At 37.9% G+C, this 15395-nt stretch overlaps 1 protein-coding gene across 3 annotated transcripts in view; it reads right to left on the bottom strand.

Moving 5' to 3' along the window:
- LOC117812792 (glucose-6-phosphate exchanger SLC37A2-like) overlaps window positions 1-15395 on the bottom strand; it is a 34990-nt gene that overhangs the window by 12602 nt on the left and 6993 nt on the right. For 2 of the 3 annotated variants that reach the window (XM_034683733.1, XM_034683732.1), the window contains exons 4-15: window positions 13905-14021; window positions 13683-13793; window positions 11993-12112; window positions 11808-11911; window positions 11338-11532; window positions 11051-11199; window positions 10875-10957; window positions 7512-8234; window positions 4249-4330; window positions 3102-3192; window positions 459-537; window positions 245-380 (exon numbers count right to left, since the gene is read on the bottom strand). In XM_034683733.1, coding sequence (XP_034539624.1) covers window positions 245-380; window positions 459-537; window positions 3102-3192; window positions 4249-4330; window positions 7512-7570 — 447 coding nt within the window. In that variant the 5' untranslated portion in view covers window positions 7571-8234; window positions 10875-10957; window positions 11051-11199; ... (3 more) ...; window positions 13683-13793; window positions 13905-14021. Of the gene's footprint in view, window positions 1-244; window positions 381-458; window positions 538-3101; window positions 3193-4248; window positions 4331-7511; window positions 8235-9598; window positions 10113-10874; window positions 10958-11050; window positions 11200-11337; window positions 11533-11807; window positions 11912-11992; window positions 12113-13682; window positions 13794-13904; window positions 14022-15395 lie in introns of those variants that run through there. The other variant, XM_034683734.1, reaches the window with a different exon arrangement.

Below are 15395 nucleotides of genomic sequence, written 5' to 3'. Positions count from 1 at the left end.
GTTACACTAAGTCTTTATAAGGTTTTAAAAACCATCTATTCAAATATGGAAATGAATGGGTACCAAACCAGAAACTTTGAGAAGTAATATACGATCAGAACAAAATACTTTATGAGAAGTATTATCTCTAAACTGTAAGGATGAAGAATCATCCTCTTGAAACGATGAATATCCATTTTGAAGTCCATGTTAATGATGTCATATTTGTGGGTGTGTCTCTTTGACTGTGCTGTTTAGTTTTTACCTGGATAAAGGCGTAGTATCCCAACGAATGGATGTTCAAATAGAAGCCGAGTCCAAACAGGCATGTGAACAATCCGCTCATCAGCATCCCGAAACTCAGGTAGTACCGCAGAGGCAGGCGCTCTCCAAAGATCCCACTGTGCACACAAGACACGGTTAAGAAAAGGTAGGAGAGACACCAAAACAGAAGGTCAGCCATCAGAGCATGTACGTACCTGATAAACATGCCGATGGCATAGGCAACCAGGAAGGAGTTATCCAAGACCCCAAACAGAGTCTGGTAGTTCTCCTGGCCTAGAGAGACAACACAGATTAAACCATTACTCATCTCTATACTAAACCACATCAATGGTTCATTCTGTTAATCTAAAATAACTTGTTGAACTGGATGACATTGCCAGAGAGTCACACCAGGGCCTTTTCTGACAGCCTTTACAATCACAGTCAGTCATCCATTCAAGAACACGGTCCGGTTTACTTTGATCAAAGTGTGACTGGAGAGAGTGGCTCTGCCTAAACTCCAGAAATCAAACTAGTTGCATTCAATGTACACTTCATCATGCCTTGTTGATTTTATCAGCCTCATTTTTATATTGTTCTTTTTTAAAACTCTGCCCTGTACGGTGACCTTGAGTGCTAAGAAAGGCGCCTTTAAATAAAACGCATTATCATTATTGTTATTATATTTTTTCTATAATTTCATTTTAATTTTTTTTTTAAAGTAAATGAGAAAGCAAAAGTTTAAAACTACCAGGAATATATTAACTCAAAGTGTGACTCTGAAATCCCTCAAGAGCTCTGACTCAATCATTTGCACTTAGTTTAAAGGTTTTCCAACTTCTCCATTACACTTATATTACGCCAAACATACCTTTATAGTCTCGCTTTTAACCAAGTTTCATTCTTATAACAGTTTTATTTATTTATTTATTTATTTATAATCTAAGTCAAATTTTAGTCACTTTTATTCTATTTTATTTATTTATGTACTTATTTATTTCATTTTTTAAGATTAGCATCTTATTTTCTTTGGCATCTCTCCCTAAGCATGTTCACTGCATGTGTGTGCATTTGTATGTATATACCAAAAAAAAAAAACTGTATGTGTAGCATGTCCAAAAATAGCATGAGTGAAAAAATTGAATTTCCCCCCTGGGGATTAATACAGTACCTTTCTTCTTCTTCTTCTTACTGGTTTAATATTTTAGTGGTTTATTATCTAAGAAATGTATTTCATTTTGGTGATTTTAATTTCCTGTGGAAAATTAGGATGGGGGTCTAGCTTGTATCTTTTTAAATTTTATTCTATTTTGAGTTGTTTTTATGTACAGCACCTTGTGTAACAATGTTATTGTATGAAAGGCCCTTTATAAATAAAGTCTGATTGATTGATTGAAAACATCACATTTTGTGTTTTGAGTAAACTGTAAGAAAGTCATTTGTGGTTGCATGCACACTCCACTGACTGGAAACCTGCTTGAAATGACTGTATAGCAGGAAGTTGGACATCATAACTTCCTGCTACATATCAGGACACTTCTGTTGTGTGACCAACTGACTGCTTGATGAAACATACTATCAATTCAACTCTATATGTAATCACTCAATCAAGCTTTATTCATAGAGCACCTTTCATACAAATCCAAAGTAATTCAAAGTGCTTTACAGCGACTGAAAAGAAAGAAGCAGAAATAAAATAATGGAAAGACATATTAAAAACAAAAATGGATTTTAAAATAGAGACTAATGCACACTGACAACAATCAAATATGTATAATTAAAATAAGATAAAGCATCAAATTAATATTAAGAATATAAATAGTTAAAATAAATACATTTTAAAAAGGGTAAGGATAAGAGTTGGAAATAAAATGAAGGCTAAAAATATCAATAAAACGGAGTAGATACATTAAAATAAATAAATAAATAAAAACAAAATAAAAAGTTAAAATGAATAAAATAATTAAGTGGTTAAAACTGAGCCCCTGTCACTCAGTCTATGGATTGAGAAGGTTTCTGAAATCTATCTGATGAAAAGATAACATACTCTGTGAGACTGCAGAGGGATGTGTTTGTTGGAAGGTGGAGCCCTGCCTTGAATGTGTTGGTGAAGTAAAGAGTCCTTTTTAGTTTCATTTATTTATTCACTTCTTTTATTTTTATTTCTATTATTCTCTTCCTTCTCTTTTCTATTATTTCTATTTCTATAAATATATGTATTATTTACTCTTATTTGTTAATTCATTCATTTAAATGTATGTCTTTGTGTTTTGTTTTTTATATTTTATAATTTTATATTTTATGAAACCATATCGCAACAGATACAGTAAAGATGTATAAATGACTGTTTAAGTTGCCTAAACCAACAGAAAAACTAAGTTAAAAAATAATAACAATAATAAAGCAACACTTAAATCAATATTATAGTAAAAATAAGAAATAAAATTGTAAAACCCTAGATAAAAGCCAGACTGAATAAGTACATTTTCAGTTTAAAAGTCTAAATATCTCTATCAGCTCCTCTCAGATCCTCGGCAGGCTGTTCCATCGTCTTGGAGCTTCGTGACTGAAAGCAGAGTCACTGAATGTTTTTGTTCTCCTCTGAGGAACAGCTAAAAGAGAGGAGCCGGAGGATCTGAGAGGCCTTCCTGGTTCAGACACTAAAAGCTTCTATGATATGTAGTCTGGTGCAAGGTCATGCAGCGCCTTAAAAACTGGTAAAAGGGTAGTAATGGGTATCTTTGCTTTGCTTTATCATCATTTTACTTCTGGTCCCAGTTTCTAGTAGATAAAAATGTTCATGTCCAGCCTTCTTATAACAGCCCAACTATATGTTTCACAATAACTACCCTACTTACCAAAGGGAGCCCAGTCACACCAGGTATCATTGTCGGTTATGTTGAGGTCTGCTGGGCGAATAACATTAGAGCAGTTTCTGTGCAGCTGACCCTGTATGAGTCAGACAAAGCAAAGAGGAATCAGGTTACACAGCTGGGTCAGGTAAACAGCATGCAGAGAAAGAAAGTGACTAAATCAGCTGTAGAGGTACCAAGTGAGGTTAATGAACAGGAAATATCATACTGAGGTTGTAAAGACATGTGAGAGAAGCCAGATATGTCATACATTGTTCTTTTTGCCTTTCATTATTTATTATTAGACAAGCTGACTTTTACTGCATACAATGTGTCTCTGCTGTAAACTAGCTGAAGTCTTCAATCCAAACAATCCCCTTTATTTATACAGCACATTTAAAAAACAATTGAGTTCAGCAAAGTGCTGCACAGTGAGGTAAAACAAGTTAAAGCACACAGAACATAAAAGGCTGTCAGAAAATAAAATAAAATAAAAGAATCATAATAAAACACTCTAAACAAGAAAATAAAAAAACACTCTAAACAAAAAAGTAAAAAAACACAAAAAACAGAGACAGAGACCACACAACTCTCATGTTGGGTTAAAGCAAAGGAATAAAAAGATGTTTTAAGACAGGATTTAAACATGTCAGCTCGTTCCACAGTTTGGGGGCCACTGCTGAGAAGGCACAGACACCCCTGGTTTTCAGCCTGGTCTTAGGGACCAGAAGAAGCTGCTGACCAGTAGACCTCAACAACCTTGCGGGGTGTAGCTTTGCAGGAGGTCAGAAATATACTATGGAGCTACTCCATTTAAAGATTTAAAGACAAACAATAAAATCTTAAAATGAATCCTGAAATAAACAGGGAGCCAGTGGAGGGAGAGGAGGATGGGGGTGATGTGCTCTCGCTTACGGGCAGCATTTTGGACTGACTGTAGGCGTGACAGAGAGGCCTGGTTATCGCCTAAATAAAGTGAGTTACAGTCGTCCAGTAGTCTTTTACAACCACAGAATCAAACTTTGTGAATTATTATCAAATTAATGTCTTTCCTATTTTTTCTGTTCTAATTCTAGAGAGCATTTTGAAGGCAGCCTTTGGCCTTCATGTGAAAAAGTCTGTAAATGTAAAGAAACTACACTGTCCTAGTTACCTTAACGATGCTGATGGGTTTCCTGGACAGATGGTAGGCTGTGTAGAAGAGGAAGGTGAGGAAGAGAATGAAACTCCGGTACCTGCAAAGAGAGATCAAACCAGTCAGGGTCACATGAAGCAAACACGTTATGACAGAATACAGGGAATTCTTTAATAGTGAATTCCTACATCACATTTTGATGACTTTATTTCTGTGTCTGTAGTTTAGTGCAGGGTAATGCAAGACTTTAGCACGGAGCATTTTTAATTATTATGCTGCTTTTTGTAGCAAAGGGTCCAAACCTGATCATTACACTGATCACTGGCAAGTCCTTGTTTATAAGGAGATTCTTAACTTGCTTCTCTCGTATTTATGGGATTTTATTCATTTAAAAAATACTGGAAGCTTCAGTCTCCGCTCTGTGACCCAGTCACAAAACTTGTTTTTGCTCTCTGTCCCCAGAGTGCATCTTGAAGTGAGTAAAAGAGTTTTGGATATGCTGCTCCTGCAGTCTGGAACCTGCTGCAGGAGATCCTGGGTTTGAGTGAGCCTGTCCCTTTAAATGTTTTTAAAAGCAGACTGAAGGCGTTTGAGGAAGATGCTTCAGTTTGTAGATGCTTTGACTGATGACTTTTGTTCAGAAATCCATGATGTGTTGTCATCTTTTAGAATTCTGTGTTGTTTGTAACTTTGTTGGAAGGTGCTGCTGCCGATCTCGGCCAGGACACATTTGTAAAAGAGATTCTTAGTCTCAATGTGGTTTTCCTGGTTAAATACATTTCAATAAACAAACAAATAAATAAATAAATAAATAAATAAATAAATACTCTATGAATGTAGAATCTGCGCAGGGCTGTTTTTTTTGTCTACATTCAATTATACAAGCGTCACCTTAAAGATAGCTTGGTCAGTTGTTACAACACATACAAGAGTGTTTTAGAAACTGACCTTGTTTAACTCTTCACTGTGTTTTCATTTTCATTTTCTACACATACACAACAAAGATGGCACAGTGCTGCTAGACTGAGTTTCATTAACACGACCCATTACTTTCTCTGTGGCTCCTGGAAGAACTACGTACTTCACACCCACATCGTTCTAGGGGACACATACCTCTTTGAAAGCTTGAGCCTATTGATACTATGCAGATTGTCATATTACTGATACACAATTTAATCAACACATGTAATATCATTTGATGAGCATAGATCAGCTGGGGATACACATCAAATAGTCCAATGTTTAATACCTGCTGAGCGAGACATCCCAACATTTTATTTGTCTTTGATTAATTGTGTCTTTTCTGTGTTGTTTATTGTATTTTTAATATCTAGTCTTTTTAACTTACAGTATATGTGTTTTTATTGATATTATGTTTCTAAGCTTGTACAGCACTTTAGTCAGCTGCGGTTGTTTTAAAATGTGCTGTATAAATAAAGTTTGACTTGACTTGACAAGCAGATTGGAGTTGTGGGAATTTGCTGCAGACCTGTGTGCCTGTCAGAAACACGAGAATGACTGAGTATGCATTAGAATAAACTTTATCACCCAGCAGATAGAGTAAATGTGGTGTACACATGAATAATTATGATCAGGTGATATAAAGTAACAAACTGTTCTCTGTTACTATTGTGAATATATCTTTACTTTTAATACTTTAGGTGTATTTTGCAGCCTTTAATTTTCTAAAAGTGTTGAAACTGTGACTTTTAGAAGATCTGAGCAGCTAAACTACAACATGTAACCTTATTACTGAATAAGCCTTTAACTCATTTGCCCTTTTTTATTCCTTGATTCAAACCTCTTAATTAATTCATGTTGTTCTTGATTTGAATGGTTTCCTCTTTAAGGAGCTGCACTGTAAAAATGCATATGTTTTCTCAACTTCAAATGATAAGTGAACTAGTTGCATGAATTATTTTGAGTTCTAAACACTCCTGCTGTTGAGATGTGCTAACATAAATATAGAAAGTCAGGGTACAAAACTAATTTGCCCTGCGCACTAATAGAGTATTCCTAATATATAAGATCAAGTTGTGACAAAAGATGAAGTTTTCTTGACAATAGGCAAAGTTTGTCAGAAAGAAAATGTCATATTGTATTAGGAAACCATTCAAATCAAGAACAACATGAATTAATTAAGAGGTTTGAACAGAGGAATAACTGAAAAAGGCAAATAAGTTTAAGACTTATTCAGTAATAACATTACATGTTGTAGTTTAGCTGCTCAGATCTTCTAAAAGTCACAGTTTCAACACTTTTAGAAAAGAAAAGACTGCAAAAATAAACTTATAGCACCAAAAGTAATGATATATTCACATATCAGAGAGCAGTCTGTTACTTTATATCACCTGATCATAATTATTCATGTGTTATAGACTTCACTTACTCAGTCTGCTGGGTGATAACGTTTATTCTAATCCATACTCAGTCATGCCCGTGTTTCCCCAAAAAATATGAAGTTTTCTTGACGATAGGCAAAGTTTGTCAAGAAAACTTCATCTTTTTTTGTTACAACTTGATCTTATATGTTAGGAATACTCTGTATTAGTCAGCAGGGCAAATTAGATTTATACCCTGAACTATATCTTTATGTTAGCACAACTAAACAGCAAGAGTGGTTAGAACTCAAAATAATTCATGCAACTAGTTCACTTATCATTTGAAGTTGAGAGAACTTAGAAGTGTTTACAGTATGAATGCCAGAAAGTTCTGATTAATCCTCACATTGTTCTCCTAAACCCTTCAGCAACTTGAAACAAGATTAGAACATGATATGTTATTATAATAAAGTCCTATTTGGTGGATTATTCCTTACAAAAACATTTATGATTGATCGTTACATTGTTTTCACTAAACTCCTTATAACCGGGGGGAAGATTAGAACATGATATGTATTACATGTACAGTAAAGGACCCGCATGTGTTGGGCGAATTCCTTAAATGCTGGATTAGTCGGTTCGATAAAAGTCAGATCTTTGTTGAAAGGAGGTGAAACACTAAATGAAGTTTACTCTTAATACTTCCAACAAAGCCGCATGCAGAGGAAACACTTATCCGGGTGATTCCTATCAGTAGTAATGAGTTAGTAACTGAGTGTCAGATATAGGAAATCAGGTTATTATATGATGATGCCCCCTCGACACATCCACAGAATGTGTGTGTATTGATTTGGTTAAGCCAATCATTTACTACAGGGAGATAAGTGCACACACACATTAGAGCAGCTGTTCTCCCGGCTGTGTGAGAACAATAGACAATGAACAGAAACACAAACTTACCAAGCGTCCCGAGAAAAGGTCGTAATGAGCCGGATACCAGGAGCCAGGGAGGACTTCATGTTCGATGAAACTTTGTGAAACTAAAAACAGAAGCAGTCACAGCTCGATCCCAGACATGTCCTCTAGCTGAGGTCTGTAAACATGCTGTGAGTCCCTGAGAGTCCCTCTCTGAGTATCAGCAGGAGGACCGGCTCCGTACTAAAGACCTGTAACAGCAGATCAGGGGGTCCAGACAAAGACCACGCGTGTCTGATTGGAGGTAACAGGTAAAAAAAAAAGAGCAGCCTTTATGTGAGGTTAATGATGCCACTGGATGCTATCTGAGGAGAAGTTTGAGCCGTGTAGCTTCTTGCAGGGAGACACAGTCCGTAAACATGCAGCAGTTCTCCTCCATAGTGTCAGCCTGAGTTTATATGGAGCGCTCAGGGCCAGCCTCCCTCCGGCAGCAGGCTGTGGAACACATCCAGGTGAAGAAGGCGTCCGGGGTAATAAAAATAGATCTTATTATTATTATTATTAGAGCAGATGTTATTCCAGAAAATTTTCCAGACGGAGCCTAGAAGCCACGTGATCTTCTCCCCTGACGTCACGGCGGACCGGAAACAGCTGAAGTCGGAAACAGCTGATGGCAGAGCGACCCCTTCAGATAGACCCCTTCAGATGGACTCCTTCAGATGGACCCCTTCGAAGGGGACGAGGGGTCGCAGGATGGTTTAGAAAGGACTACAATAAAAGATAAATATGTTTGGCTGCTGGTCTCTAATCTTCAATCAACATTTGCCCTATGCAGCATCTTAACATTTAACATTCACAACAACAACTTTGTTTATACAAACTGCTGCCTCTCAAATGATCAAAAAGTTTAACAAACAACTCTTAGAGTTAAGTTTGACTTCTTCCCACTCCTTTTCGGACATGGAAATACAATTCATATTAGTGAGGATACAATTTATTCACATTATTATTAAGGTTATTATTATTTGCATTATGTCTTTTACATGTTTGTTTGAGTGTTGATGTCTGTGTTGATAGTTTGTTGAGCTTGCAGTGGAAACACAGAAGATGCTGTGAAAAAGAATTTCCCCAAGGGGACAATAAAGTCTAAAGTCTAAAGTCTAGAAATAAACACTATCAAATCAAATAAAAAAATCAATATAAAGAGAAAATTGCGACCTTCATTAAAGTAGTAAATTTTTCAGGGTTGTTACCTTACTGTGCATCCCTTTAAATAATAATATTAATATTATTAATAATAATAATAATAATAATAATAATAATAATAATAATAATAATCTTTATTTCTATAGCACTTTTCTAAAAAAAAAGTAACAGTGCTTCACAGAAAGAAACAAAAATAAACAAAAAAATAACAAATATATATATATAAAATAATAGTACAAAATAAAATAAATACAATTTTAAAAAAGCTTGGTATTCCTTATTAAATATAATCTGAGACTACATTTTTGCCTAAAAGTGTTTCTGAAAACCTGCCAATAACTAGAACTAAATCTAGCCGCCTCCAAGTAAAGAGAAGCCTGGAACAGGACTATTGCAGTCCATCCATCCATTCATCCATCCATCCATGGACACACCTTCTCATTCAATGGTTTTATCTATTTTAATTATTTTCAACATTGTAGATTAACACTGAAGACATCAAAACTATGAAATAATCTGGTTTTACCATAATCTGGATTACAACAGTAGTCAAATAGGACTATCCATTGTGTACTAACCCTACCTCTGAACAACACAACTGATGGTCTCAAACACATTAAGAAGGCAAGTCATTCTACAAATGAACTCTTGACAAGGCTCATGTTCATTAGAAACCATTCCAGGAGACCACTTCATGAAGCAGACTGAGAGAATACCAAGAGTGTGCAAAGCTGTCATGAAGGAAAAAGGGGGCTACTTTACAGAATCTAAAATATAAAACAGATTCTGCTTTGTTTAACACTTTTTGGTTCATTCAATAATTCCATATATGTTCTTTCATAGTGTTGATGTCTTCAGTATTAATCTACAGTGTTTACAATCATTACAATAAATACAAACCCTTGAATGAGAAGGTGTTTCCAAACTTTTGACTGGTAGTGTATTTTAATTGACCACACAATGTTTGATCAGCAGCACATATCAACAGGTTGACGTACATGGTGTATTGTTTCTGATTAGAAAACAACTTTATTTACATTTGAGTAAAAAGAGGAAAGAATAGAGTATTTGAATTTCTTTCACACCCCCTGAAAACAACAAACATCAATCACCCTCAAGTGTTAACATGTATTTAGTATAAGCAGATTTTTCAACATCACATCACTCAACCACTGCTTGCATCTCTGCTAGGCTGTAGGAGGCACAATGAGGTGAATGCTAAAATCATCAAGCCAACATTCTTACATTTAGAATGTAAACATGCATCAGTTAGTAGATCTAATTATAATCTTGTTAACCATCTTGATTTAGTTTTCTGGCAGAGTTACATTCACCAATCCATGGTACACAATGTTCCCCTCAGGCTGAACATGTGTGTAGCGTGCACTGGTGGCAGAATACACAAGAAGTCAAGGTTCCAGGAGATGAGTCGGCGTTATCCTGCAAAAAAGACGATTGCATCTGCAAAATGTCCTTTGAATCCACCTAATATTTTGTGCAGATAGTTAGTCTAGTTTTCATCGACTGCCAGGGGAACTGGCGAACTGACACACTGGGATCCTATATCCCCCCCTCCCCCCAACCCCCTCATCACTTACTTTAACTCTCCCTGTCCCATTAAAGTTACTAACCATAGACCTTTCTGGAGTCCCTGAGCTCCCTTGTCCCGTAGGTTCCTCTGAGCTGCCGTAGACGTCCTCCTGCTGTGGACGTTCCAGACACCAGCTGATACTGACCTGCTGGACTCCAGCGGCAACAGCTACTACTACTCGTCTCATCACTATCACCGCTCCCTCTCTCTCTTATTCTCCTCTATCCCTCTTTCCAGACCCAACTCGGTCGAGGTAGATGTCTGTCTAACATGAGTCTGGTCCTGCTCGAGGTTTCTGCCTGTTAAAGGAAGTTTGTCCTCTCCACTGTAACTAGCGAAATACTGCGAGGTGCAATGCTCATGGTGGATTAAGGTGGGGTCAGACTGAGTCTTATCCTGTCTTGGTGTTGGGTCTCTGTTCATAATTTGACATAGAGTGGTCTAGACCTGCTCTGTTTGTAAAAGAGTCTTGAGATAATGTTTGTTGTGATTTGGTGCTATATAAATAAAGATTGATTGATTGATCTTATCTGACTCTGGGTGTGAAACATGAACTGTATTTTCAGAGTTGGACTGTTCTTTTAAACCGACAGCAGCTGGTCTGTTTCTACCTGACAACGTCCACTGGAGTTCATCCGCTTCCTTCATCGTAAATCCAAACTCAACATGGTTGATTGTAAGGCTTTGGCATACTCTGTCGAAGAGAACATGCTTCAGTCAACAGAACTGTTTAATGTACATTGACAGCTCTTTGTTAGTTCAGAGTGAGGCAGGTGGTAGTAAGTACCTTTGGGATTGTTGTGGAAGACACAGTTGTTAGCGCATGTGTCAGGGTGGGAGTCCCAGAAAGAGGACCCACAGCAGCAGAGAGGAGGGAGGTCCAGCTTCTCCTGAGACAGTCGCTCCTTCATCTGAGCTCTGAGGGCGTTGATGAACCTGCAGAGTTACAATCAGCCAGTCAAATAGGGCGGCATCAGCTTCATGGATCGCAGCTCAGAAATGTTCATGTCACAATCACTTATTCTAACATAAACCCTCTCAAAGCAAGGACATGGATGATTCTGTATTCGTTACCTTGCTTCTGTTTTCTCTTTCCCCTCACTTCTCCTCCTCTGCAGCTCCACAGCTCTTTCCTCCTCCTCAAGCCTCAGTCGCTCCAGGATCAGCAGCTCTCTCTCCTCCAGCCTCTGTCTGGCCTCTGCAAGCTGTTGATCTCTCTCCAATCTCCTCTCTTCCTCCAAACGAATCTGCTCTTTCTCTGCTTTGATCCTTCAGTAAGGACAGGGACATCTTAAAGGGGATTTTCACTAGCCTTTGTAATTTGTTCCGTATGCTACTCAGAAAGGCAAACTATTCAGCAGCAGTTGTGCCATGCATGGACATATGGATATTTTTCTGCTGCAGATACTTGTTATACATGGATTTGGCTGAATTCAAGCTGATGTTTTGCTGAATGTTAGACAGATTCTGTGCATACGATCACTTAATTCACACATTTACAGAAAGAGGAAGTGATGCAGAGGAAAGTACTGCGGTCTCGTCACCTTGCCGTCCTCTTCAGGTGTTTCCTGTACTGTTTGTTCTCCTTCACTTGCTCTCGCTCGATGTTCATGTACAGACGTCGATGCATCAGGAACTCAGACTGACGCTGGGGACACAGAGATGTGGTGTTTAAGTTTGGACAGGTGTACGATATGTTAAAGTTTCATGCATTGGGTTTGATGTCTACCTGTCTCCTCAGTTCTTCTTGGTCAGGCAGAGGCCACAGGACCCGAGGGACTCTGAGGTCAGGCTGTAAACCAGGATCAGGCGGTGACTCCTCAGAACCCCACAACACATGCCCACTCCCCTGAAACATGAACAGACACAAAAGCCCTGATTGTGAGTATTGACCCCCTCTTTAACACACACTTTGATCACCAAGGTCACAATCAACTGGTTTTAAAGCTCCTCATTCACTGATTGGATACCATCTCAAAGGTTTGAATCACAGAAAGGATCAGGTTCAGGGGATGGATGAACAGACCAAATATAAACTGAACTGTGAACAAATGTTGTTTCTTATACGTAGGCTGGAGAGAGGTGAATCACACGCTGATAGAGGGAAATGGAAGTTAAAGTTTATATTTTGGACCTTGAATCATTTCAGTCATGAGGTAAATAAAACATATCTGCTTCTGTGAACTTAACAGAACTTGACCCAGTTTCACATCTGTACATTTTTCAGCTGTTTCAGGGCAATATCATGGTCATAAAGTTTAAAGTCCTTAGGTGTATAAGTTCACAAGAACAACCAGAAGGTAGATGTTTACGAGGATTTAGGTTTTGTGACCCTGGCATATCATGCTTACATCCCCACCCTATAAACCAGGATCTTTTATCATGGTTGTATATGGGGAAAAAGCAACTTCTGATTTGATCTTATTCTACATTTTGGTACATTTTGGGCTCAGATGTTTTTTACTTATTAAAAATCTGCTCCAACCCACAGTAACACGGTGGTATAGGGAGATCTTCAATGTTATATCTCATGAAAGGATAAGTGCAGTTCTTAGGACCAATGAAGTCTCATTCCTTAAGATCTGGAACCTGTCCTGGATTATTTTACCTTCAGATCTCAAACATTCACTGTTGAAAGGCCAGAACCCTTCAGAGTGGAAGAAAACGGTGCCTAAAACTACATAAGAGACGACACATCCAACATCACTTTTCAGCACTCTTCATGGATAGGAGTTGGAGGATAACTTATTAAATGCTAATACTTGTGGGGTTTTTTGTTGTTGTTGTTGTTTTTCTCTCTCTGCTTTTTTCTGTTTGTTTCTTTTGTCTTTGCTAATCTTACTTTTTTACATATGTCATGTCTTTTTGAGCTAAAGGTCTGTTATTATTGCTGTTATTATTATTGTTATTATTATTATTTAATTGCTTTCTGTGCTTGGGGGAAGGGGTGACAGTACATATCTTTGTCTGAAAATCAGCTTTGTACACAAAATGAGCCTTGGATTTTGTTGTTTTGTTCTGAAGATTATAAAATAAAAGAAACCTATTATAAAAAAAAATATGCTCCAAATTAAAGCAAAGATTATCACAAGGTCAAATCTAATATTATACCTATCACATATTTTTATGATTCCTTTAAAGAATGTTGTTCAACGGAGTATCTCAGGAATGTGTCAGGAGCAAACTGCGGCCTGACTGCTCAACAGATGAGAGTACAACACAGATATTACTGTACAGTTGTGGATGTTGATGTTTCACATTCAAACACCCCCTCCTCTTCAAATTCAAACAGGTGATTCTGCAACTGCAGTGAAAAATATCTCTCTCAGTGTTGGCATGAAAATGATGAATAATGTCACTGAGAAGCAAAGACTGGACCAGGACTAAAGATGCCAATGCTGCTGTGGGGATTCATTAACCTTCTGCTGAACGAGGGGGCATCTGTGCTGACTGCTGATGATATGATCATCTCCCTCTTCCTCCTCTTCCTCCTCTTCAGTGTCCTGCTCTGCTCTCAACACATGAGATCTCTGTGGAGTGCAGAGGAAAACGATGTGTATTACACTCAGATAAGAACCACGTAGACTGTAGGAAACTGTCTAAAATGAAAAAGAGGAACTGGTGTGAGACACGGCGCTCACATGTCTGGTTGGAGAGATTTTCCATTCGCCTCCAGGAAGGTCTGACGTCGTCCCTCCACGCAGGTCCATTCGACAGGCGGCCAGTCTGAGTCTGACCTGCCTCATGCCCTCAAAGGACTGGAAAATCATGGAAATAAATAATGTGCCAGATTAATCACGGTCACATTATTTTATCACTCACACATGGAAACACTGGAATCACTCTGACTGCAACAAACATCAGCAATGACAGAGACTCAAACTGCATGCTGAAGAAAGGAAAACAACAGAGGGCTGATGGGACAGTACAAACAGATAATGGAGATCTGGTCTTTGGGCAGACTTGGCTCCTCCACAAAAGTGTAGAGACTAGGGATGTAATCAATGAATGGAGTATGGATTAATTGATTGTTAAGAACTTACTGGAACACATTTTGTTGTTTGGATTTTCTATCACGTGGAACAAACATGTGGTCTCATATTTGGTTCAGCTATCAGGGAGGTGTTTGAAGTTTAAAGCATGTTTCATGTGCTCAAGGAACTACTCGGTGCCAGACCCCCCCGGCCTGTTTGATGGTCATGTCTGGCCCATGTATTTGAAACACAAAAACACCAATCTGACTGAAGGTGTTGCTCACAGCGGAGACGGTCAGCTGGGGGCTGCAGCTGAGTGACAGGTCTCCACGAGCGCTTTGTTTCTCAGCCGCCGGACTGATTATGACCCGGTTGCGCTCCCGGCTGACACCTGACCACGCTCACATGCTTATTTTTCTTATTAAGAACCAGTAGACAGAAAACTGGACACTATGAGTCTGAAATATGTTTCTGTTCAGTTCCCTTGTTGAAGTCTGAGCCTTCACTTTTATGACTGTATGTCTGCAGAGATTATGAGTCTGCTCCACATGTTGATATTCAGCGTGTTTAACATTTTAAACACCTCAATATGATCCTTAGATATTCAATACTGTCAGTTATATACATTGTGTCATAAAGGAAAATTTGATTCAGGGGAAAAAACACATTTGGCATTGTTATTGACATGGAAAACTTTTATATTTGTTTTAATGATTAATCGATAATTGATCGTTAACATTTCCAAAGATCGATCACAAAAAATACTTGAAATTTACATCCCTAATACGGACCAAATAAATACAGATTATTTTCAAGCTGATACCACTTTTTATTAGGGGTGAGCCCGACTAAGGATTTGCTTAGTTGAATCTGATTCATCAGATTTTGCCCGTAGTGGATGAATAGTGGAATGTTTGTTGTTTTTCCTTATTGACCCAAAGTCTGCATGATGGTGACCACATGACAATATTACACATAACCCTTTACAATTAAGAGACTCATAGCTTAAAGTAAAAGGGACAACAGAATATTATAAGTATAAAACTTAGATTTTAAATCTATATTGCAAAAACAACGAGGTGATGAAGGAGAGAAAACTCAAATAAGGCCACCATCCGTTAAACATGGAACAACGCTCCACTATAGAATAAAGAATCA

This window comes from Notolabrus celidotus, chromosome 5 (assembly GCF_009762535.1).
Source record: "Notolabrus celidotus isolate fNotCel1 chromosome 5, fNotCel1.pri, whole genome shotgun sequence".
In the NCBI taxonomy this organism is placed as follows: Eukaryota; Metazoa; Chordata; class Actinopteri; order Labriformes; family Labridae; genus Notolabrus; species Notolabrus celidotus.
This window is presented reverse-complemented; position numbering and strand designations above follow the sequence as displayed.